General features: G+C 44.9%; 1 protein-coding gene across 3 annotated transcripts in view; it reads right to left on the bottom strand.

Moving 5' to 3' along the window:
- The window catches only part of LOC138567570 (aurora kinase B-like), a 160,032-nt gene extending 135,970 nt beyond the window's left edge, over nt 1-24,062 (bottom strand). The window contains exons 1-3 of one of the 3 annotated variants that reach the window (XM_069645922.1): nt 23,784-24,062; nt 4,179-4,230; nt 3,860-4,019 (exon numbers count right to left, since the gene is read on the bottom strand). In XM_069645922.1, the coding sequence (XP_069502023.1) occupies nt 3,860-4,019; nt 4,179-4,229 (211 nt within the window). In that variant the 5' untranslated portion in view covers nt 4,230; nt 23,784-24,062. Of the gene's footprint in view, nt 1-3,859; nt 4,020-4,178; nt 4,231-23,034; nt 23,057-23,711 lie in introns of those variants that run through there. The other 2 variants (XM_069645923.1, XM_069645924.1) reach the window with 2 other exon arrangements.
- Nucleotides 24,063-24,292: the final 230 nt, after the last annotated feature.

Consider the following 24,292-nt stretch of genomic DNA (forward strand, 5'->3'; position numbering starts at 1 on the left):
ACGGGCAAAAGGCACCCTCACTTACAATGGATCGAAGATAGCGTTTTTTCCAGATTACACCAGAGACGTGCAAAAAGCCAGACAATGGTTTGACCAACTCAAAAAACAGTTGCAAACCTTGAATGTGAAATACAGCCTCCTATTCCCCGCCCAACTTAAAATATACTATAAAGGCACGACAGTCCACTTCACTGACCCCAAGGATGCGTGGAAGTGGGCAGAGCAGCACAATGAAGGTGATTGGACCAAGGCAAGAGGCAACGGAAACAGAGACCCCCGAGCCCGACCAAGACATGAACCGCCGGACCGACAACCGCCAGGCAACGTTCCGCAACCGCAAGTAAGGGGAGACTGACACCCGAGGCATGAACGATCAGGAACTCTGGAGGCCCCAATGAGCAAGGTGTAAGGTACTGTGCATTATTGACATTCTGATTACACGATTCTAACAGCCATGAAGAGACTCAGAAGCGGCCAGAACAGGTGGAAGCCCCCCCTTCCCCCTGGAAAGTTCGCCCCCCCTGCTTCCTTGCATTGGAGCACGGAGGGGACTTACGGGCAACGAGCTGCGAATCTACAATTTTTGTTTAATTTGTATTTGAGTTACAATGGGACGACAGATGCTTCAGTTGGGGGCGAAGTATAGGTAGGGGGGAGTTGGGTATATGTTTTTATGTTTGAAGGATGGACAAACTCAATGGGACATTGAAGTTCGCGAGACACAGGTTTTGGTGCGACTTAGGCCTTTGTTCCCTGCCATGGTACGCATGAACACAATGGCCAGAACCCAAAGAACGTTACTGTCATTTACACCCACCAACGCCTAAATGACTCTGCAAGACACTAAGACCCGAACCTTAAAGCTCCTCACCTGGAACGTGAATGGTCTAGGAAGCAGTCTGAAGAGACGATTAGTGCGGCAATTCCTGAATAGACATAGCCCAGATATTGCTTTCCCAACTGAAACCCACCTAGCGGGAACAACCAATGCACTGTTTAAACGGTCCAACTACCGAACAGCAATACAAGCAGGATTCACGCAACACAAAATGCCGAAACGAGAACAGATGCAGATATTGCAGTGGAATTTGCAAAATATTATGAAAAACTATACAGGGCACCTGAAACTCCCCTGAAACCTGTGTTAGAAAAGATCGCCCTTCCCTCTTAACGCTGAACCAACGGCTGGGCTAGAAACAGAAATCACAGAAGTCAAGATAGTGGCAGTTATGATGAAACTCCAGTCCGGAAAGACACCTGGTCCGAATGGTTTCCCCATTGAAACATGGAAGAAGATGGGCGGAACTGAACTGGCCCCACACTTACCCAAATTGCATCAGCAGGCCCGAGACAAGGGCAGTCTACCAGCGGATTTAAGAAAGGCGACTATAGTTGTGATACCCAAGGCAGACAAGCCCCCGGACGAATGTGGCTCTTATCGACCAATATCTCTAATTAACAGTGAGACGAAGATACTGGCGAAACTGTTGGCGACGCGCCTACAACAGGTCATAAAATCCCTAATACACCCAGATCAAAGTGGTTTTATGCCGGGTAGATCTACGAGAATCAACATATGCAGACTACACCTGGCCATTGAGCGCGCCCAGACTCTGGACACCCCCATCGCAGTACTTGCGGTGGACTTTGAGAAGGCCTTCGACACGGTCCACTGGGAGGCACTCAGTGATTATGCGTAAAATGGGGATCGGCGAGCGATTCCTAACCTGGATCCGATTGCTGTACGAGGCGCCAACGGCCGAAGTGAGGGTGAACGGCTGGACGTCACGATCCTTCGCCTTGGGGAAGGGGACACGACAAGGCTGTCCACCATTAGCCCTCCTTTTCGCGTTGGCCCAATGGCTGAGAGACACACACACCTGGAAAGGCATCCCCAGAGGACCAGAGTGGGAAGACATTCTCACTATACGCGGATGACCTACTGATATATCTTCAAGAACCTAAAACATGTCCGGTGGTAACACAGCAACTGCAAGAATATGGTACCTTTAGCGGTCTGAAGGTGAACCGGTCCAAAACCACACTATTGGCACTGAACCAAATGGGAAACGAGACCCCGAGTCTTGCCCATATAAAGTCGCACATGAACGGTTTCTATATTTGGGCGTCCAGATTACAAGAAATCTCAACGACTACACATCCGATAACCTGCAACCTATTACGGAAAGATTCACAAGAGATGTGCAACATTGGAAGTCTCTACCCCTGACCCTCTTGGGGCGAGCTCTACTGTTCAAAATGTTAACACTTCCCCGCTACTTGTACGTGCTACAGCTGCACATACCAACCAAGACGTTCCAGGAGATAGATCGTGTACTTAGGCAACTCCTATGGGGTGGCGGACACCCGAGAATAGCGCTCCGAACACTACAAAGGTCAATATGGGAAGGAAGTATCGGTCTACCGAGGCTACAGACATACTACTGGGCCAGTCAGATGGCGGTGATAAACGACGCTCTACACACCGATTCAACAATACCACCACATGTGAGAGCGTCACCCCCCATGGAATTATATGCTGGGACACCTACAGCATCTCCTCGTGACATGACCTCGCACACGCCACGTATCTGGGCAGAGTCACACACCTTTATAGGCTGGGGAGACAAAATCACTCCACTACAACCGCTGTGGAACAACAGGAACCTCCCCGAGGTGATCAAACTGCCGAAATGGGCCGGTGTGGATGAGACATGGTATAGAAAAAGTGAAAGACATTATAGCAGATGGATCCATTAGACCTTTTGATGAACTAATTTCGACCTTTGACCCCCCCCCCCCCCCCGGAGGCAGAGATATCACTATACACCACTCCGACACGCCCTGCAACAGCACCTCCCCGCTCTGACATGGCAGACGCTACTCCACTGGAACGGAACATAGTGGTGGACCATGCTCCAGCAAAAGTCACCACTGTTATGTACAGTGTTATCACCTCCTTCGCCACACCGGAACTGGAACGATTGAAATCGAAATGGGAAACTGAGTGGGAGAACTGTCGGAAGACTGGGTCCAAATCCTGATGTGTCACCATATCAGCCAGACTACGCCTAGTACAACTGAAGATATCGCACAGGATCTATTACCCGAGGGTAGCCCTGTACCAATGGGGTAAAATAGCTGAACCCAACTGTCTGCGCTGCCGGGAGGAGGAAGGAACCTTCTTTCATATACTGTGGGAATGCCCAGTAATCAGTCATTACTGGCAGCAATGCTGCGATGTGTTATCAAGAGTCCTGAATCAGACGATCCCCAGAGATCCCAAACCGTTGTTGCTGGGAGTGAACAGTGAGATAGATCTGTCAAAATACGAAAAGCTCTGCCTCATGACCACAACAGCGATAATCAAAAGAAACATAGCACGCCTATGGGGGGCAGCGGAACCGCCGCATGTGAATCAGTGGATTACGGATGTAGAAATCTGCATCGCAATAGAAAGGAGGGTGTACAGAGCCAGATGTTGCCCTGAAAAAGCAGATAGGGTATGGCAACGCTGGGAAGACACGGTGTGAACTACTGAACTTTTAATATCATAACATCATAGACGAAGGGTTGTGGACAATGCTGCGGTAAACCTATTGTACCAAACACTATTACGCTATGTATTGAATGTTACATAAAAGCATATAGTATGTGTTCCATGTGAGTGCTTTTCCCATCCAACGTGATTTTTATTTCTATTATTATTGTTGTTTAAATGCTGGCCCTGGAAGGCCCAGTGGTTGTAAGTTATAAATCCAATAAAATGTGTTAAAAAAAAAAAAAAAAAAGGTTCCAAAAGCAAACCTACATGGGCAGTAACAAAAATGGTCTCAACATAATAAAGATCTAAACTTACCGCTGAGATGACTGCCTGTGGCAGCAACTCTACTTGCGCTGGTCAAGGCTCTCTGCACCAGAAGGGACTCTGAAGGTGTTGAGAATATGGATACAAAAGGTTCTTTCCGAAGGACGCGCTGGGGACCAGACATTCCCAGGGGAGTAGAGGATACCATGAACTGTCAAAATACAGAAAGGTATGCCAGGTGACATGGACCATTTAACTTGCTTAGATTTGCAGGTGGCTTCTTTCAATGTCTACACAAACCCTGCATGTATGATATTAAAGTACAATATACAAAGAATGGCAACATACAGCGATTCAGTCTAAAGATTACCTTAGAATTGCTGCCAGAAGCACCAGGGTGGACATTCTCCTTTGAAGACATTCTATGGAGCAGAAATAAAAGGTTGCAGTTAGGTGGGTGTTCTGCATTTGAGGAAACTATATCCACCTTCAAAAGCTACTAGCAAACAATTCAGAAAAAACCCTTATTTAAAAAGCCTTAGTGATTTATAGGCAGATCGATCTGGGTAATGCATGTTAGGAGGATGAACAGTGTACAAATTCTGGCGCCTAGATAAAGTAAGGGACGAAACAGTAAATATTTGGTGCCCACAGTAGTGCATAATGTGGCTAATAGAATCTTAAAGCCTAATCCGGCTGAGATGGACAAGTTGTCAAAAACAGCTCCAAAGGAGAGAATAGGGTGAAGGAGTAAAAGAGCAACAGTGCATGGTTAGGGCTGGCAAAAGAGGACAAGAACCTGGGATCCAAGGTAAGAGTAGGGAGTTGTAAGTTTGGGATCCAAAGTCCATGAAGGATTGGTAGAAAAGCAATTTGAAGGCTGAGTGATTATGTATAGACATTAACTCCACATGGAGGCAGCGGGCAGAGGTGGGCAAAGATCTAGAGTAAAGGGGGTGCTAGTAGCAATGTTAAGTACCCTGTCAAGTCTGGTAATGGACTAGAGTCCCACGAGAAGGGATTGCGTATTAGTCCTGGACATAAGAACAAGGGTGCAAAGTGAGCTCATTGACAGGCCAAATGTGACAGGCTTTTTAATACCTATGGTGAGCTGGGAGGGGAGAGAGGTAAGGGTTGAAGGGGTGGGGGGGGGGGGGGGGGGGGTGAGGGAGGAGCCAGGTAGCGGTGGGCTAGAGAAAGGATGGTAGGGTGGGGGTATTTGAAGACTGAGGGAATATCACCTCAGTTTTGGATGGGTTATGCACCTGGCATGATTAACCCCATCTAGTGGCACTTGTCAAGGTAAACTTTAGCAGGATTATCGCTCGGAACCCAGTTATGGTATTTGAGCACAGACCTAGCTTTGAGAAGCAACAGAGCGCTTTACAGAGTTATACAACAGTACAGATGCATAAAGGAGCGCTTTTCAGGGGTTGTGATTTCAGCACATCCGTTAATAGAAACCTTGAATCATAACTTATGAAACAGACACTACAGCATTCACCAACATTAACAATGTCTTACAGAAAGATTTACGTTTAAAGAAGAACTCACAGCATGGGGGACCAAGCAATGTAATGTGTGGACAGCCCTTCAACTAGTCCAACTGATAAAGCAACCAATTATTCTGGAAGGTATCCAATTTCAGAAAAACCGAGACAAACTGGATAATAGTAAGTAGCACAGATCCCTTGCAGTGTGGGGAGTGTTTCTAAAGTCCACTTGCGGTAAGACTTTGTAAAACTATCCCTTGGTATACAGGTCCCCAACTTACTACCCAAAGGATCTTGGAAGAATGGCAGAGCAGCCAGACTTATCATATAGGAGGAAGATGTGAACTGTAGGCAAGTAAATACACTAGTCCAAAGAAACTTACAAAGTAAATGTTAAATTAAAAATATACATGTATTCTTTTTTAGACAAATGTAAATACTTATTTCACTTAACCAACACACAGGAATTCTTATTACTTTTTAGAGGCGATGGTTTCACTAGTAGTGGATCACGGTTACAATTGTTAGAGAATGACAGTTCTGCGTTATCGGTACTACTGCACACTTGCATTGATGAAATGTAATTGCATTTAGTTAGCAAAGTCACATCAGATAAGTCTTTAGGAAGGAAAATGGTTACACACTGTAGCAAACCTTTAGTAACACTTCAAGGGTCCCAACGCTTTAAAGTCCAATCCCCAACTATCTGAAGTCAGTGTAGGACGTAGTAGCAGAACACGCAAAGTTCCACACGATATGTTTCACTAAAATAAAAATGCCTAGTAATATAACAAGCTTGGGAAACCCTGCGATTGACTCCCTAAAGGCCACAAATCCACCAGCCATTCATAAACTTGTAACAAATGTTACCAAGTAAGAAAGGGGAATCTCTGCAGCACACCCCGCAAGGTGTGGTGTGCTGACTCACTGAAAGGGGATTAAAAAAAGGGAAGCCCAAAAGGGACAACCCAGCCTAAGCCCAAAGGTTATAGGAAACCAATCACCCTATGAAGGGACATAAAGGGCGATGGTGTAAAAAGATTCCCACTCACCTAGGAATAATCACAAAGTCCAGCAAAAAAATCCTGGGGTTGACACAGGTCAGGAAGATTATCACTGAAATGAAAATCTTAACCAACACCCACCTTGGGTGAACCGGGGTTAGTCCGAGGGCTGTAGTAAGCACACAGAAGCACATACACAGTAAAGTTATATAAATATTTATATACACAAGGGTACACTGTTACTATGTTCAGGTAAGCAGAAAAACACTCACAGTAAGAGCACTTACAATATCTTAGCACAGGAAAAGCATAGGCATTCATAGGCAAGTATGTTCAGAATAGTTGTACTGTAACAAATCACATAAAAACACCTGAAAAATACAAGCAAACTTGCTATCCAACCGGTCTTCTGAGTCCAACCATATCTGGTATAAGTCGCTCAATGTTCAGGGGTTAAGCAGAAAAGGCAGGAAAAGCAAATTAAGTGTCAGTGATAGGACCCCTCTGGATTCCCTACAGTTGCAGGTAAGTAACATCTATGGGAGGTTACGATGACCTCCTGAAAGATTGCCGAAGGACCAATGTCCCAGGGCAAGCAGATTTCCTGTGAGCACACAATGGTTGTCCCCCTAATGTTACTATGGAGAGGTGCAAGATACAAGCTACCTGCAAGTCCCAAGATCAAGCAAGTAGGCTCCAGCTAAGTTTACCACGAGATGGACAGTACCGTCAATTGAAGTAGTTGCTGCAGAACGATTCCAGCAGTGAGGAGACAGCAGACCAGGTCACAGGTTTCTCAGTCTTAGCGACAGAAGAAAGGGACTTGGTGGATCCAACGACAGCTCTTGTGCGGATGTGACACCAAGCAAATGAACTCCTTGGCTCTGACTTGCTGGCACCTTTTTCAGGCTCAGTGGCGCGACAGTTGTCGTGGCCGTCAGATTTTTCAATTTATGCCAAAAATCTCCTTCAACCATCTGACGCCCCAGCACATCTTTGTGGATTTCTTTTCTATGTTCCTGGTTGAGTGGGTAACTACTCCACCACTCTTTTACTCTGGCTATTTTCTCCATACATTTTTGGAGCCATACTTTCCTTCAACTTTTATAGGCATCTTTTGCTACACACAGCATCGGTGCAGTGTGGCTGGGAGCCCCTTGGGCTTCGCTTTATATTCCTTGTGTGAACTACTGTTACCAGTATCCTCCATGATAACCTGGGTATCACTGGTCGGGCTCTGGCGTGTCTGACCTCTTTCCTTTCCAATCGACCTTCCCAGGTCCAACTGGGGTCCTTCCTCTGACATCTTTTTCTCTACCTGTGGTGTCCCCCAGGGATCTAATCTCTCACCCTGGCTATTCAACCAGTATCTGGCATTCCTTGCCTACCGCATCGCAGCTCTCTGCCCAAACTTTCAGTGCTATGCGGACGATACCCAGCTAATTTTCAGGCTACCCTCAGCCTCCTCCTCACCTTCCCTCATATCTGACTGTCTGCTATCCAGGAATGGTGTGCTGCCAATGACCTCTGCCTTAATGCCAGTAAGACTGAGATTCTACTCATCGGCACACCCACTCCCTCCTTCCCTGCAGCTCTCTGGCCAGCCTCTCTTGGCCCGCTTCCTGCTCCTACCTGCAAGGCAAAAAACCTCTAGGTCATCTTCGACTCCACACCCCTTCTCTCCTCATATATCTGACGTCTCTAAGAAGTCACACTACCAGCTGCACCTCCTCAGAGGTATTCTTCCTTTCCTCTCCTTCCCCGCAGAAGTTCAAGGTATCCCAAGCCCTGGTTCTCTCGAAGCTGGACTACTGTAACAGCCTCTATCTTAATCTGCCTTCCTCCACTCTCCGCCCTCTGCAACTCATCCAGAACTGGACTGCAAGACTTGTCCTTGGCCTCAATCCCAGGGACCGTATCTCTCCAGGACTGAAATCTCTACACTGGCTCCCAGTTGCTGCGAGGATTAAGTTCAAAACCCTCTGCATTGTCCACAAGGTCTTCCGGGGCCTGGGGCCTAAATACCTTCAACTCTCTTCCTAAATATCTTCCTTTCCGAGCCCTTCGCTCATCTGTCTCCAACTCCCTCAGGGTCAGCCGCTTCTCGAAGCAACGAGCTGGGGGTAGATCTCTCTCTGCGGCAGGGGCCTCCCTCCGGAACAGCCTTCCTGCCTCCCTGTAACTTGAGAACCATCCCCGGTTCCGGAAGCACCTAAAAACCTTCCTCTTTGCTTCTGCTTTCTCTCTCCCTCTCCCCTGCTAAATTCTTCACTGAACCTGCACCTGGGCCACGCTCACCGACCTCAGTCCTTGGCCCAGCCACTCACCACTTGAACTGCCTCCCTGGCAACCCCTCCTCTGCGGGACTGTCTCTGTATCCCTACAGCCCCCCCCCCCTTCCCAGCACTTGTCTGCACTTACCTTGCACTTGCCAAATTTATTTTTTGTTCTGCTTACCCTGTACTGCACTCCCCCCCCCCTCCTTCCCTTCCCCTTGCACTTTTTCCCTTCCCCCTACCCCTGCACTAGCGCAACCTAAATGACACCTGGCCTAGTAGGATCGTTGTCCGTCTTCCCCTTGTTCTCCCCCCGCCTCGTCGCGCCTTGAAACACGTGTATTGGCGCGTTACAAATGCCATTATCATACCAGGATATAGCGATACTTTATCATTCTTACCTTTTATATTGTGATATCAGCACACCCCACCTTATGTGGACTGCTGAGAGGTTAACACTATTCAGCTTCTCGCAAATAGCACCACACGGTTTTCGGATACCTTATGGACTTTTGCATCTGGGGTCCAGCACTGTTGGGTGGCTCAGGCTTGATCAGTCCTACTTCATGGGATTCCAGAGGATCTTCCTGGAGCTCAAGTCACACTTAAAGACGACACTATTCGGGTGCTCCTCTCCCTGGCAATCTGTTGCTGCAGCAGCAATGGAACTACAGCCAACTCCGTGAGGATTTCCAGAGGAGTTAGTCTTGGGGTCGATTAATCCCTACCAACATGAGGCGAATTCGGAGCTTCAGCACTGCAGCAAGGCTTCACTGGGCAAACCAACGGTCCAGGAGTTGCAGCAGGCATCTCTTCCAAGTTCTTCTTCGGATTCCTTCATTCAGTGATCGACTACCTTCCAAGCAGAAGACCTTGCCTTTTATGCAGGTTTCTCCCATTCATTTGCAGCCGCTGTCAATCACAGAAGGGTGGCTTATCCTCTGAGGACAGAGAGCCAATCACCTGTGGGTCCATTCCTGTAACCAAGGAGACAAGCAAAGGGAGTCAGGCACCTCCCTGGCTTCCTGCCCTGCTGGAACCTGAGGCAGGCTTCACCAGTGAATCCCGCCAAAGAAAACGAACAAAGGGACCAAATCTGGTTTGGCGCGCAGAGTAAATCTCAAGAAGGACCTTTCCAACAAGAGATGGCAAAAAAAGTAGACCAAGGCCATTTTGACAAAATGGGCTCCCATGGGTGCTTTACTGCAGTAGAAACACTCAATGGTAGTAAAAAGTAAACCACCAGCCATTAATTATAGAAAGGGTAACAAAATGTTACATGAGAAATAAGACAAAGGTGATACTAAGTAACCCCTCCAGCACCCCATTGTAAAATAGTGTGTGCTGGGTCTAGAAAGTTACACAATGCAAGTAAAGTCAATTTCACTTACTGCTCTTGGAAACCGTAGCTATCCAAGAGAATGTATTTAAACCTTAGCAGAAATCCAAAGGATTTCTATGTGATACAGCACTGTGACACGGCACCGAAAAAGATGATGCCTATGGAGTTAGTCAGACTCCAAAACCAAAAGAAACAGTGCAAATTAAACAAAAATGCCTGAGAGTGGGAAAAAGGTCTTACTCTTACAGGATAAAAATTATAAGTCCTTACGTCCAGTAAAAAGAGCTGGGGGGTCTCGTAGAAGGGAATTTGCACAATTTGAGAATTGTCCCAACAGTTCCACTCTTCATCTGATCGCAAATCCAGGATTCAGTGGAGGGGGTTGGGGGCGGGGTCAGCATGCACACCTAGAGCCCCGATCTACTATGGAATCACCCATCCCAATTACAGAGGTTAAACGTACCATCTATAATTTTTTTGAAAGACTAAAAATTGCATCAGTACTATTCCTAAACGTCAGTTTGATTAGAAATTGGAAGATCAATACCCAGATTTCCTTGAGGAGCAGATCTGTTTCAAGGATAACATACAATACCCGTAGACAGTGACACACATCAGCTTGTAGTAATTTTTGTGTTTATAGCACAGTCATACCATGCTCTTGTTAGGAGAGATGTTCATATTCACAACTTTCTTTAGGACCCTAAAAATGGTCCAGTCATAAGAAGACTCCCGATTACAATAATTGTGCAACTACGAATATAAATTGAACACCTGTATTAAAATGATTAATGAGGAGGATAATGTGGTTATAGATGGAGTATGCGTTCAACAAGTATTGGGATGGCACACCAAATGTTTTTCTAGAAAAAGTATATTATATATACACACACCAACAAAAAAAAAAAATGTGTTAAAGGGACGTTCTGGTTAAGTTGCACTAGCAAAGAACTATGAAATTCAATGGAAAAACATTCTTACAGGGACGTTCTGGTTGCAGTTCAAACCGAAACGCCCCACAAGTTTGCCAGTTAGGGTAAGCTAAGCAACCATAACTCGCGCCAGCACTGTGCTCTGCTAATTTGCAACAAAAGTACTGGTCGGATTTCCACCAAACACATAAAAGCACGCTTTCGGACCCAAGCCCCTGCCACAAATTTGGTGAAAATCTGTCCAGCCGTTCGTGCTGCAGCTGTGCGCTAACTTTTTCCCCCATTCAGTCTATGGGGGAAACAAATGTTGGGAACCCCCTATAACTTTGCCTGCCCTGCACGAAACCTCACCCAACTTGCGAAAAAACTCAGAGCAGACCATATACTTTTTTTTGCAAAGTTTGTTAAGGATTCCTCCAGCCGCCAAAAAAGTGCTTTTTCTATGAGTTTAGCAACAACCATTAACATACACATATATGTGTATTCTTTCTGTACCTTACATTTCAAAGTCTCTATTATCCTCAGAGTCCCATTGAAGAAACACCTATGATTTTTCCTAGTACGAGTACAAATGATAATTTCTTTAACCTCTCTGGGCATGTCAGATAAGAGATGCAGAACAATATAACCAGGGGACAAATACCTATCTCGATAATTCAGCTAACCTGGGGAATAATATGTGGTATCAACACATGAGAAAGGTGGGGTTGGGGAGGGCGCAACTGATGAGAACTGCTACGTCTGCTCCTCATTCCCTAGGCCATGACTACAGTAAGAAAAAGAGATGTTGGTGCAAGATGCGAAGTGTGTCACCTAGCAGGATGTACTACAGGAAGAGAGTTTCAAGGGAACTGGGCAACCTTGCGATGGAGATCAAGACAGTAATTTCCATACCAGGATAAAATCAAGATAAAATATGTGGAAAAGGAGCCTGGGTGGACAGACAAGATGCTCATGTATCCTGCTGCAGTGTGGTCCTTGGTACATATCCATGTTCCAGCAATGGTGATTAAAACACAAGAAAGTCAAGACCCTTGGGGTCTACTTCGAACATATTTTGAATATGAAGGCTAAAGTTAGCAGTCTGGTCTCATATTACATCAAGTTAATGACCCATTCATGCCCATGTATATCTAAAGAGCACCAAGAAATACTGGCCAGAACAATGATGGGGTCAAGAATTGACTATTGTAGTAGTCTTCTTGTTGGCCCGCCAAAAATTGATGTCAATTGACTGCAAGTTGTGGAAAACAACGCGGTCAGAGAAGAGGGAACATATCTGAAGCCAGGAGAAGCCTGCGTTGGCTTCCTATAAAGGACCCATCTCCTTCTGCTAATCACTGACAAATGTTTGAGAAGCACAGCCCCAGTCTATTTGAAGGAAGAGCTGGTTTTAAAATCTAGCGTACATAACCTGAGATCTAATAACTCCACAATAACTCCACCCAACTGAATATTCCAGCCTGTAGATTGTCACAGATAAAGGAGCTTTTTTCATTGCAGCCCCGTCTGTATGCAATACACTAACCTGAGTCTTAGAGAGGAAACTTCAATGACTTTTAGAAAAAAAACTGAAGACATTTCTGTTCAGTTAGTTTGCCCTCTGTGGACTCTGCATATGTCTTGTGCTGACAGCGGGTCTTATTTGGCCCTTATGTCTTAAGTATTTTACTGTTCATGTTCGGTTTGTCTCTTTGGCACCCTTAAGCCCCCAGGTCAGTGGTTGTGCGATACCAATTAATAAAGTTAAGTGACCTGAAGATTGAAGCCTTTCCAAAAGTGGACGATCACCTAAGAAAAGGGAGGTCACTAGAACTCGGCGTATGATATTTCTCACAAAAATTTAATGGTTTATGAAGACATTCCTGACTAGCACAAATAGTTCAGGAGGACTGCAGTGATGTTCACATCTATGTTCATGCTTGGAATCCAAACAGCGGTGCATGTCAAATGGATACAGATCACCAGGTGGGAGCTACTGCAAACAATCAATGCCACTATAAAAGGATTTAACGCCATAAAAGAGCCGAGGGCCACAAGGTTGATAACCCTTCAGAGTAGATATGTCCTCGACAGGATAGCAATGGAAAAGGGTAGATCGGGCTATCATGTGTACATTCATCTTATGATGGCGAGAACAGGACTTTGACGAGGCCATATCGATGGTGACAGATATAGACGTAAAAATGGTGGCCGAGCAGAGTCCATGGAGACAACAGTGGGTTCTCACTCCTGTTTCCATGGATTCCTTATTGGATGGCAAACTTACTCAAGTTCCTTGGAGCGATATTGGTGGTAATTATGATAAGGATAATTGGACAATGTCAGAAAACAGCAAAGAAAGCAGTGGGAATGAAGATCAGGATGGTCTTCTGGTTCATCCTTTGTGTCAAAGTGCTGACCGATGCCATCACAGACTACATGAAAGCAAGTATTGTGGCACCTGAAGGAATAAACTCTGGTATCCAAAGGATCATAAATACGTGGGACGTTGGGTCTTCTGTACCCCAAATGGACAATTACATGACCTGGAGCATTGATGAACACATTAAATCAGTGGTCACCATGGGGGGGTGTAGGGGGGGGGGACAAAACCCTTCAAGAAAAAATACCAATAAGCAAGAAAACTTAAACTTTGAGATGGTCGTGGACTCGACCAGAGGGCGAAATTTAGAGGAGCAGAAATATGCATCTGCAGGAGATCGCCACCCCCCTACCTCCTTTGTATTGGAGACATGAGACCGTGCCTTGCCTGACATCAGCTATCCTACCAATAACGCAGCTAGTATTTGGAAGGAGATATCCATTAAGACAACCCCATTGAATGTACCTGCAAGTTGATGACAACCTACAGGAGGAACTTGCAGAAGGCATATAGAAAGAGCTAAGAAAATGGACTGATGATGTCATAAGAAAGTGTGCACGATTTCCCGACATACTGAATGAAGATGATGTATGGATCCTAGAGGACAAATGACGAAGTAAAGAATTGAGTGGACTATTAAGTGAAAAGGACGAAGATTACACGTCAAAGTGCTGCAGAAAACAGAAGTTCAAGGAATGTAAAGACGCTGAAACACAAGGTAGATCGAGTCATTGTATAGGCTAGCAATGAGTAGTGAATAGAATGCAGGCGAAGGTATCATGAAATAAGCCAGAAACCAGGAAGAGGGAATGAAAAGCTGTCGCAGTGGAAGAAGGCTGCTGAATCTACGTGGTGAGGCTGTCTGGCCTGGAGTCAAGATCCTAGAAAGCAAGGTCAGCTATCTAGTCTGAAGAGATGAATCCTCTCACATCAAGGTGCAAGAAACACAAAGGGTGCCAGGTTTTAATTCATTTAAAGCACTAAAAGCTGCAGAATGGACCAAATTGCGGTCCCTCGTCACGTGAGCCAAGGATAGAAATAGATAGTGCCCTCAGTCCTGTGCACTCAGGATGAGAATACTCTGCAAGGCAAAGTACAAAGACAATTTCATGGCAGAAGGCATGGGTGTTGAGATGTTGGGCTAATTGGGTGGTGAGCAGTGCTCCAGATAGGATGTTGAGGTGGGAGTATTTTACTGCCTATTTTTAAACTTGGGAGTGTAAATGTGATTTTAAGAGAGTAAAAAAAGACTTTCCTCCTTTGCAAGAGAGTTAAATGTGACATCCAGCTGACGTGGCAAAAACTGTATGGAATTACATTACTATGCAGAAGCTTTCTGTATTGTGACAGAATACACCTTTCATTATTTCTCTACGGTCTGACCATTCTATCTCTCCTGTATATATTTAAATGTTGAAAACAAAAACCTAGCCAATTACATAGCAAAGCAAGCATGAATTGTATTGTGCGTTTTGAGGTTCAATAGCAGAATTCTCTTGATGTTTAATCAAAGTCCTCATTTCCTGGATCTATTACTACCTAATGGTATGTCAATGTTATGATACAACAGTGCAGAGAGGCAAGGACTCCATGCTAAATTCTATATCTAATCTCATGGTCAAATGGTTATTTATATATCGCTTTTTGCAAAGCGCTGTACATAACACATATATCACAATTATCACCAAACCGAAGTCGGAACTCCTTTATAGACTTTGAAAGGATGAAAGACTGAGTTGATCCTGCAGGGATTCAGACCTGCAACCTACAGAGCACGCACAAATCGCAGCGAGTACTCAACCGGCTAAGCGGCTAACACCCTTCAGTGGTCGGTTAACTGAGTATCGGCTGAGGTATAACTGGTGCCTAGATGTTGGACGACCATGTATGAAGCGCTACATAAAGTTAAATACCTATCTGGATTTTCACACAAAAGGTTTTGCTTAGTTTCTATTTCAATTACAAATGTAACCTTCATTTGTTTGTTTTTGAACAGTGCTTGCACTTCCTGGAGAGTCAGGTTTTGGATGTTTTAATTGTAATCTTGCAGATTTGAGAGTCCAGAACACCTTTGATTGGTGTAATGACAATCACTTGCCCTTGAACAAAGACTCGGCTGCCACTGACCATTTATAGTAATGTATCCCATTGACTGCAAGGTTGAAAGGATGTAAACTAGATTGTACATAGTCATCATTTTGCACACTTTTTATAATGTGTAAATTAAATTATAAGTGTACAAATGATCTGCCTCCGCATGATTATACACACTGCACAGGAACTCTGAAAGATACAGTTGTGCAATACTGGTTTGCCTTGACAGGGGAAAAAAATATTAATTTGCAACTTTGTTTTCCACCTTATTAATTTTACTATCCTAAATGCTAGGAAAATAAAACGGCACAGTGCTGTTTTCACTATGAGCAGCAACACAGCAGAAGCTGAATGGAAATATACCATTCCTTTTATCAGTGTGCAGTTTTGTTTTTTGAAAGGCTTCAGAGAAATGCATTCTGTTTCAGAGGTTTTTATCCTTGGCGTGCAATTACATCCACGTAGATAAAAATCAAAAGAAGCCTTCTGGTTTCTGTCAAGTAACCTGACCTTTGCACTGCCCTCTGCTCTAAACGTCTGTAAATGTACACAGGAAAATAATAAAGCTGTGGTATTTACAAGATTTTCATGCATTAAAAGGCCTAGTACGCACTTGATCTGGAGGCGAGGTAGCTTCATGTCCTATCTCCCTGCACCTGGGTCTTGGCTTACATGCTGCTAAATGAACCGAATGTTCTATACATGGCACAAGTGTGCCAACCAATTGTATTAGTCCATATAACAAAGGACATAGCTTAGGAGACCAATGAAACAGTAATTAAATGAATGTTTGAAGAGGTAAGCACAAGTTGTCCACCGGATAAAGGACAGCCAATAACAATCCTAGCTCTTATATGATTATATATCTAGATGTTTCCCTTAACCAACCCCGACCCTTGATAGGTTTTTCCACTACTGCCACGTACTATGACGTAACTGACGCATAATGAAGTATATGAAGTGTATATTTTGTGGAAAACATTGAGAGAATGAGCGTACATCCGTTGTACCCTCCCCTTTTACATAATTGTTAATAAAACAGTGACTTGCAATCTTCTTCAGTTTGTCCTGTTATTTGGACTCAGTTGATATTAGTTTCTAGGTTTAATAAATACAAAAAGCAAAACATAACATTGTGATACGTCTCAAAGTCCTTACTTTTATCCCACCTGCCTCCCCCCTTAGTCCAACTTTAATGTAAACCCCGTCAAAAACTTGAACATGCTACATAAAACAGCCACAGGCAGTTCACTTTCCAACATCCCTCACCCTGGTAGACATAGTGGTTGGTATGCGTCGTTCATCGCTCGCACTCCACGTCTCTAGTGCTGCTTGTGCTTGCGCAGAGGGAATTTCAGGGGGGGGGTCTGTCATCCAGGGAGCTGAACAAGTCCTGTAGCACCAGATTCCATGTTATGTCTATGGAACTTTCTCTTCTTCAAGATCGTAGTGTTTGCCAGACACCTGTCTCTGCTATGGTCCATCTCCACCATGTCTCAAAGTTTAGTTCATTTGCTTTCTTCCACTCCATAGCTATTCACCGTTTGACTAGTGCGCACGCCAGGTTTATCGGTTTTGCCATTGCTTTGTTTTTATTTGGAAAGGTATAGATGCCTAGTAGACCGGCTTCCATTGTCCAAGTTTTCCCTTTTAATGCCCTACCTCTCAAGCATTGTTCAATCTTCTCCTAGTATGAACATATCTTCGGACAATGCCAACACATGTGGCCTAAATTGGCATTTTTTACTCACTGCATTTTGGGCACCTTTGAGTGGTAGCACCCAGGAAACGGGCTATTCTCTCCAGAGTAAGGTATGCTCGGAGTATGTAAAACTGCAGCCGTTTAAACCTGCCATTTCTGGATATGTTTTTTGGGTAGGGCTTTGCTTTTTCCCCCCCGGTCCTTGTCCGTTATTTCCTTTCCCAGTATTCGCTCCCAGTCTTGTTTCCCTTTGTTTTCTGTTTTCATCTTTGGGGAGTTCTTCCATCATCTGATAGATTCTGGATACCATGTGTTTACCTTCTGTGACATCACACAGAAGTCCTAGTGTCGGGTTTTCTGTTTGCCGCTCTACCGGGGTTGGCAACTTATATGTTCAGCTGTTTGATGAGCCTTATGTAGTTTATATATTGACCTCTATGTAGGTCATGGGACTCCATTAGTTCCTGAAATTCCTTTATTTCCCCTTCTGGTGCCAGGTCTTCCATTGTGATAATGCCCTTGGATTCCCAGTGACTTCTACTCTGTTGGAGGCGTTCTCTTGTAGTAGCGTTGAGCGCTGCAAGAGGAATCTGGGGGTGAATATGGCCCCTTGATTTTCAATAGCTTCCATGTTCTTTTCCATATTTGTCTCCCTAAGTGCAGGAGCATGGGGGTGTTTCGAAGCATTGCGTTCTCTATCCACAGTATTTCTTTTAGGAGATATGGGGACACAGCCTTGTTAAGGAGGGGGTGCTCCACCGTTTCCGTGTCTGCGAGCCAGTGGGCCACGTGCTGTAGCTGTCCAGCAAGATAGTACAGTTCGAAGTGTGGAAGCCTCAGACCTCCTGCCACATAGTCCTACAAAGTATTTCCATGGCTTCCGCCCTTTCCCCATGAAGCTACTTAGTTTAGTGTTGAGGTCTGCAAATAATTTTTTCAGGACGAGGAAGGGTATATTGCTGAAGTGGTACAATAACCTAGGTAATAGTCATCTTCACTAGGGATATTCGGCCCACCACTGACAGGGGGAACTTTTCCCAGAATTTGATGGAAGAGCCTATCTTGTGCTTGGCTTGCAATGTGTTGGCCTTGTGTGTCTTCTAAGGAATGGTGTATGTTCACGCCCAAGTAGCGGAATGTGCAGGTGTTCAGTTCTAGATGAGGGAGTTGTTCTAATGTGTACCCCGCCCAGCCCGCTAGTGCAAATAGGCAGGGCTTGGTTTTACTAATGGCTATCCCTGAGAGACGTACAAAGTTGTCTAGGACTTTTGTGATACGATCCCAATGTGTCTTCCGGATTTTGTCAGTTTATGTAACATATGCATGTTTGTGAGGCACAAATTGGCCTGGTGGGGCAAAAGTAGCTCCTGCTAACGGTTTTAAGCTAACTTGGGTCTATGGCAGGAGCCAAGTAGCTCCCAGCAATTTCAAAGCCTGCTTCTACTATAATTTTACTTGGATGTTCTTTTGTTTAAACTATTGTTGCTTTATATGTTTTTCTACCTAAACAAAAAGTTCATCCTTTTCAATCTATTTTGCACTCTCCATTATTTTTCGGTCTTGGTCATTTTGCTCAGGTCACGCCTTAATTGGAGAGTTAATGGTCTACCCATTGATCCTATATATCAGTTTCATTTGTTATGCATTTTCGAAGCATTCATGGTCTTGCTCCAACTCAACTTTCAGGCCTCATCTCAAACCCAGTGGACCGCTTTGTTCATCTACACAGTTGTCTTCCCAGCGCCCCACCTTGCACAACTTCTTGCTTTCACCCATTTCAGTTATTGGCACCTAAACTGTCTTACCTTTAAACATATGCTCTTGTTGTACCATCTTGCTTAAACATTCAACAGATCATGTCCTGAATTTGTCATTTCTAAACCACCTTACCTGCCAAGTTGGATGTGTGTACTGTTTGGCAACATATGCACAGCAAGTTGGATAGAGGCACTATAGAGTGAACCAGGGAAAATATTCTAAGTTGCAAGCTACCAGTCAGGCATAAAGTAACATCCACCATTGTTTGCCATGGGTCGACGTCATCACTAACCAATCTCCTGTGGCGAAGGCAAATATTTAGGCCTGAAACAAAGACCAGCAATGCCCAGTTACTAAGACAACTTTTGGAGGCAGGTGGAGCCACACTACTGTTTGCAGTAAAAGTCCAGAGCAAAGCGAGTTTTGGGATTGGTAGTGGATACGACTAACACTGGTTCCGTTCTCACAAAAGGGGCCTGTAGTTGACTTAAGGATCCTGACAAAGGAAGGCTTCTGCTTTAAGTCCCACGACCTTGGATAAAGGCAGACGATGCAAACTGATGAACAGACTAAGTGGACCCAGGAACTGCCTGCCAGCAAGGAGGGAGACAAATCGGTGGGCTCACTCAGCCCGAGAGAAAAACGTATCTCAACTGTGTTGCACTGCAGAAAGTACCGAAGTATGGTTTCATAGATTCACATTGGGTTCACTCTCAGTATGTACATAGCTTCCGGCTGGAGCAGATGTGGGACCTAAAAGACAAAAGCAACAAAAGAGAAACATGGCTGGGAACCAGTTTTGCCCACTGGTACAAACACCTGTTGTAAGCTTCTACCAGCCAAGAGCCAGAGCTGCCCTTTACAGGAAATTATTTAGCCATTGGCAGTTGCAATAGCAGTCCCATCATCCTTCAAGGTCCTGTTGGTGCTTTCTTTTAAAAGTTCCAGTGGTTAACTAGTGAATGGCTCTAAAACATCAGATATAGAAAATGCCGGGCGGGGGTGGCCCTAGCCTACCTATATGAGAACATGCACCATTCAAATTCAGGATAGCTAATCCTTGATGGCAGACTCAGCTACTTGTGACTTTACTCATGTAGATTAGTTTGTCAGATCTAAACCCAGTGCAAACCAGTTCCATGCATACAGCTGCCCTTCCTGGGCTCTTGACAAAGCCTGTAAAGAGGCAGTTGCATAAATAGCTCTCGCCCTCCCTGCACTACTAGCCATCCAGAAGATTTGCGTAGTCAAGTGCATGAAAGGTAAAACCAGAAGGGGCGTCCACCAAATTCCAAGAAAACAGGAGTCCAGAAAAATTAATAGGTCTGCCATCACGGAATCCCTTTAAACGCAAAGTGCAGCCAAATGCTGGCCTCTGCTTTTATGCCCTATATTTACAGGAGTCCCAGAAAAAGTATGAAACGAGAGGAGTAGAGCGGGGGTACTGTTTACACTAACGAACAAACTAAGCAACACAAAAAGGCATGGATTCAAAGGTCTTATGCAACTCACTACGTAACAGTAAAATAAGATTCGTTTTTAAGATCTCACCTCTTTACACCCAACGGTATTGCTCAGACACTTTATAACATTCAAGTCATCACAATAGATTTTAATGCACCCCGATTAATATTTAAGCCTTTGCAATTTCTCTCAAGTTAGTCCACCGATATCTAACAAAAAGACTACTGCAGAAGTGCATGGCTGATTAGTGGCTAAAGTGCCAAACTCTGCACACACTAAACTAGCAGTGATGTCTACCCATAATAAAGGTGAAACACCCGACAGGTGTACCTGCTTCGCCTTTTTGGGCGGCATGCACCAAGGGCTGGGAATTTCAGATGGGGAGCGAGTTGGTACAGAAACTACACAAACTCAAAGATAATGCATAAGTCTCGGTCGAAGAGGACCCCAGTTCACTTGCATCAGCTTCGATGGCGTAGAAGAGGCTCACACGCCAAAGTGGATTGGGGCGCAGGGATCGCTTCTTTGGTTGCTAGGAGACCAACTCCAGTGTGTCCGTTGCAAGGCAAGTCCTTCCTTCTGCCCTTTCCAACCAGGAAGGTTTGTAGAGAGCATGTGCAGAGTTCTGTCACCTCAAACAGGGAGGGGGACCTGGGTACCAGAGTGTTTGCAGTGGGCCCTGCCCAACCCTCTAATCATCCCAAACAGGACCTTTGTATGGGTAGGGCCCAAACAGGACCTTTTTATGGGTAAGGAAGAGGGCCCATCTATAGATGCATTGGAATAGACTGTACACCCAAAGTTCCAGATGAATCCTTGAAGGATTCACAGATCAAGTAATGGGACAGCCCTCCCTTTTACATAAACAAAAAGCCATTGTGGATATGTTAAGCATCAAAACCTGGCAGCACAAGTGCCCTTTGCCTGTTGTCATACTCCGAGCACCTTGTATGCAGGAAGTGGATAGAGGGCGACAGGAGTTGGGAGTCCTAGCAAAACCCAAAACGGCAAGACCCTTCTGTAGTCTCAACCCCTCATCTGGGATACCCTCATTACAGCCCCTTCCACTGTTTCCCTACAACAAACGGTCTTAAATAATCAGCACCCTGGCTGAGGTGTCCACAGAGAGGGCTTTGAAGCATTGGTTTCCAAACAGATTCAGAAGCCGTATTCTTGTTCGTTCGAGAAAGGGGTCCTCCCTCCTCAGCGGGAAGAGAGAAGGTACCCAGGCCTGGACCCAATAGGGTTGTTGTAGGCAGACTCTGCCCAGATGCAGCCATGTATGTCCTGCTTCCACCTTAGGAGAGCCAGGGTAGCTTAAAGCCAACAGTTAACATAGCTGCGTTTGGCCTAGTGCCTTAGAAGCACGAATTTGAGTTTAACATATTTAGGACCCATTTAAATATAATAGATCATGCATAATGGGCAAACAGTAAAAGTGTGCATCTTATGCGGAAGTAAAATTTGCAGTGCAATTTGTACCCTCAACTGGTAACCCAGCAGTAGCTCTTGCCTACTGGGGACACCTGGTTTTAGCTCCTGCTCTTCGAATCTTAATTTCAATCCCTGCAGATAGCTTAATTCACACCAAGCTTAATTCACACCAGGCTGTCATGAAATGACCGTTTGTGGGTGTACAATTGTAATCACAGTAACCACAATGCCAAAACCAGATATGTCATACATTTAGATATTAACTGCCAAAACACGCCTGATGAAACTTTGCATTTCTGCAGCTGTGTTCAAGAGTATCCATTTAACCTTTGAACCTGCCCTAAAGTTACTGGGGATGACAGGAAACTGTCACAGCAACGTGTATATTATGCTTTTTGTCATGGAGCATTATGAAAGAGGGATCGATTAAAAGAACTCACTTTCAGAAACAGAATTATCTGCACCGTTTGATTAATACAAGTCAAAAATGCACAGGTTATTTCACCCTCAATGATGGCATTCCAAACGTAAGCAGATCCTCAATGTGCAATAACACATGACGGGGGACCTTAGCTTTCAAATGTATTGGACAGCACCAAAATAACATAAGAGGTTACATGCCTTTAAAGGAAGCTACATTACAATAATATGCATGTAGCCAGGCAAGAGGCAAATAACTGGAATGCAACGTACACTGTCACATGAAAGGAGCAAAACTATGCACAGGGGTGGACTGAGATGCCACCAGCAGCCCCGTAAGTGACTCTAGCCCCGTTACAAAAAATGTCAACTGTTCTCCACACAACATTGTGAAGAATTGCCACAAAATAAGACATACACCCCTTGCTAGAATGACAGTCAGTGAGTAGTACATCTGACAGCACGTGACATACATAGTAAAAATATAAATAACTGATTTTGGTTGCACACCCTTCACAGAACTATTAGCCATTTTAATGGGACAATTCTCACCAGAAAAAAAAGTTACGGCCCTTACGGGACCCAAACTGCAGTTTAAACAGGCATCTGAGCAAAAGGCACACAATGCAGTGAGCTTATTGGTCCTGTAAAGGAACACGGGTCATGTAGTCCGATGACTGAGGAGGAAGATGCTATACAAGTCTCAAAAGCCCTGTAGTTATGCTAATGTGAGTGGCCTCAGTTGACTCAGCCGTGGCTTGATCGAGGGTATGGGAGGATAGTGACAACACAGGCAGGCATCCATAAACCAATACAAGAGCCGCCCTTGTGGTTTTGATGCTGCTGGCCCATCACGCGAATGCCCACATTGATTAATGGTCAACACACCCGATTGTGCGTGCTCTGTAAGCAGTATGAATTAAATCGTGCCTCAATACTCACATTTTGGTACACAAGGCGCATTCTTATCAGTTGTGAAATCAGGATTTAAGTCCACTCTGAGGGGCTTGGGCCCTTGGCCACATATTAACCAATCTGGGAGAAACGTAAGAATGCTTGATTTTTTAAAAATGCCATTCTTTAGAGAGGACTTGAAAAGCACACAAGCAATAAACACATCTGACCAACATAACCCTATAGAAATAGTTATTTGCTTAACCCCCTCCACCTCCCCGGTACCCAAATTCGGAAGACTACAAATAAGAGAATATACAACAGAAAGTTAGCCTTACACATTGCCTCTTGGGTCTGCAGATGTACTACTAAGACCAAACAACCTTGTGCATGTGTCAAAGAAGAAAATATGAACACACGGAAACAGTTTAAAGAGTCTTTGTAACAGAGCTCGTATCGCGGGAAGAGACAGATTTGGAAATCCAACTGAACTTTGTGCGGGCTTTAACAAATAAACGCGCCCCATCAATGGCGGGTACATCGAGCCATGCGGGAATGAAACGCAAATCAAGACAATGACCAATCTTGCAGCCAAGCCAACGGCACACCACAATTCTCTGTACAAATAAAGCCCGGATACAGGCAGACAACAGGGCATCACACCGCCTCCATTTGAATCATTAAAAGGGCCTATCCCTAAAACGCAACTGGAATCTAAAACGTACTTCGCCTCCAGGCACGCGTCATCAATATGACCTGAAAACTCGACAACTGCTCTTACGTATACACCCGCTCACCTTCTCTTCCTGGCACTCGGTTTACCCAAATACTCTCCGTCTCGGTCGCTCTTCCAGCGGATATATCTAAAAAAAAAAAAAAAAAAAAGTCAGACCCGCTGTCTTTTTGAAACTTCACACGTTTGGGTCCTGATTGGCTGACGATTCCTAGACGCTGATCACGTTGACGCGCGACGCTGATCCTACAGCCACTGTGAGCCACAGCTTCCCCTTGGAGGAATGGAACTAGAAGAAAGACTCTGATAATATCTGTGCTTGTGCGGTGTTGTATGCTATCCTGCCTCCCATGGTAGATTGTGGGAGGCAGTGTTCGGCAATCTTCGGAGTCACGCCCACTTGATGGCTCCAGCCATACATGCAGCACGAAAAGAAAAGCTAATGTCATAGCCCGCCTACAGCCCACCCTCCAACATCTCTGTTCCTGGGATTGGCCAGTGATCTGCGTAGCTCCACCCGTGTCCTAAAGTGCCCGTGTCTATCATTTAAGCAGTTCTCATATGCAGTGTTGC

Source organism: Ambystoma mexicanum, chromosome 2p (genome assembly GCF_040938575.1).
Source record: "Ambystoma mexicanum isolate Mex_15411 chromosome 2p, UKY_AmexF1_1, whole genome shotgun sequence".
Taxonomy (NCBI): Eukaryota; Metazoa; Chordata; class Amphibia; order Caudata; family Ambystomatidae; genus Ambystoma; species Ambystoma mexicanum.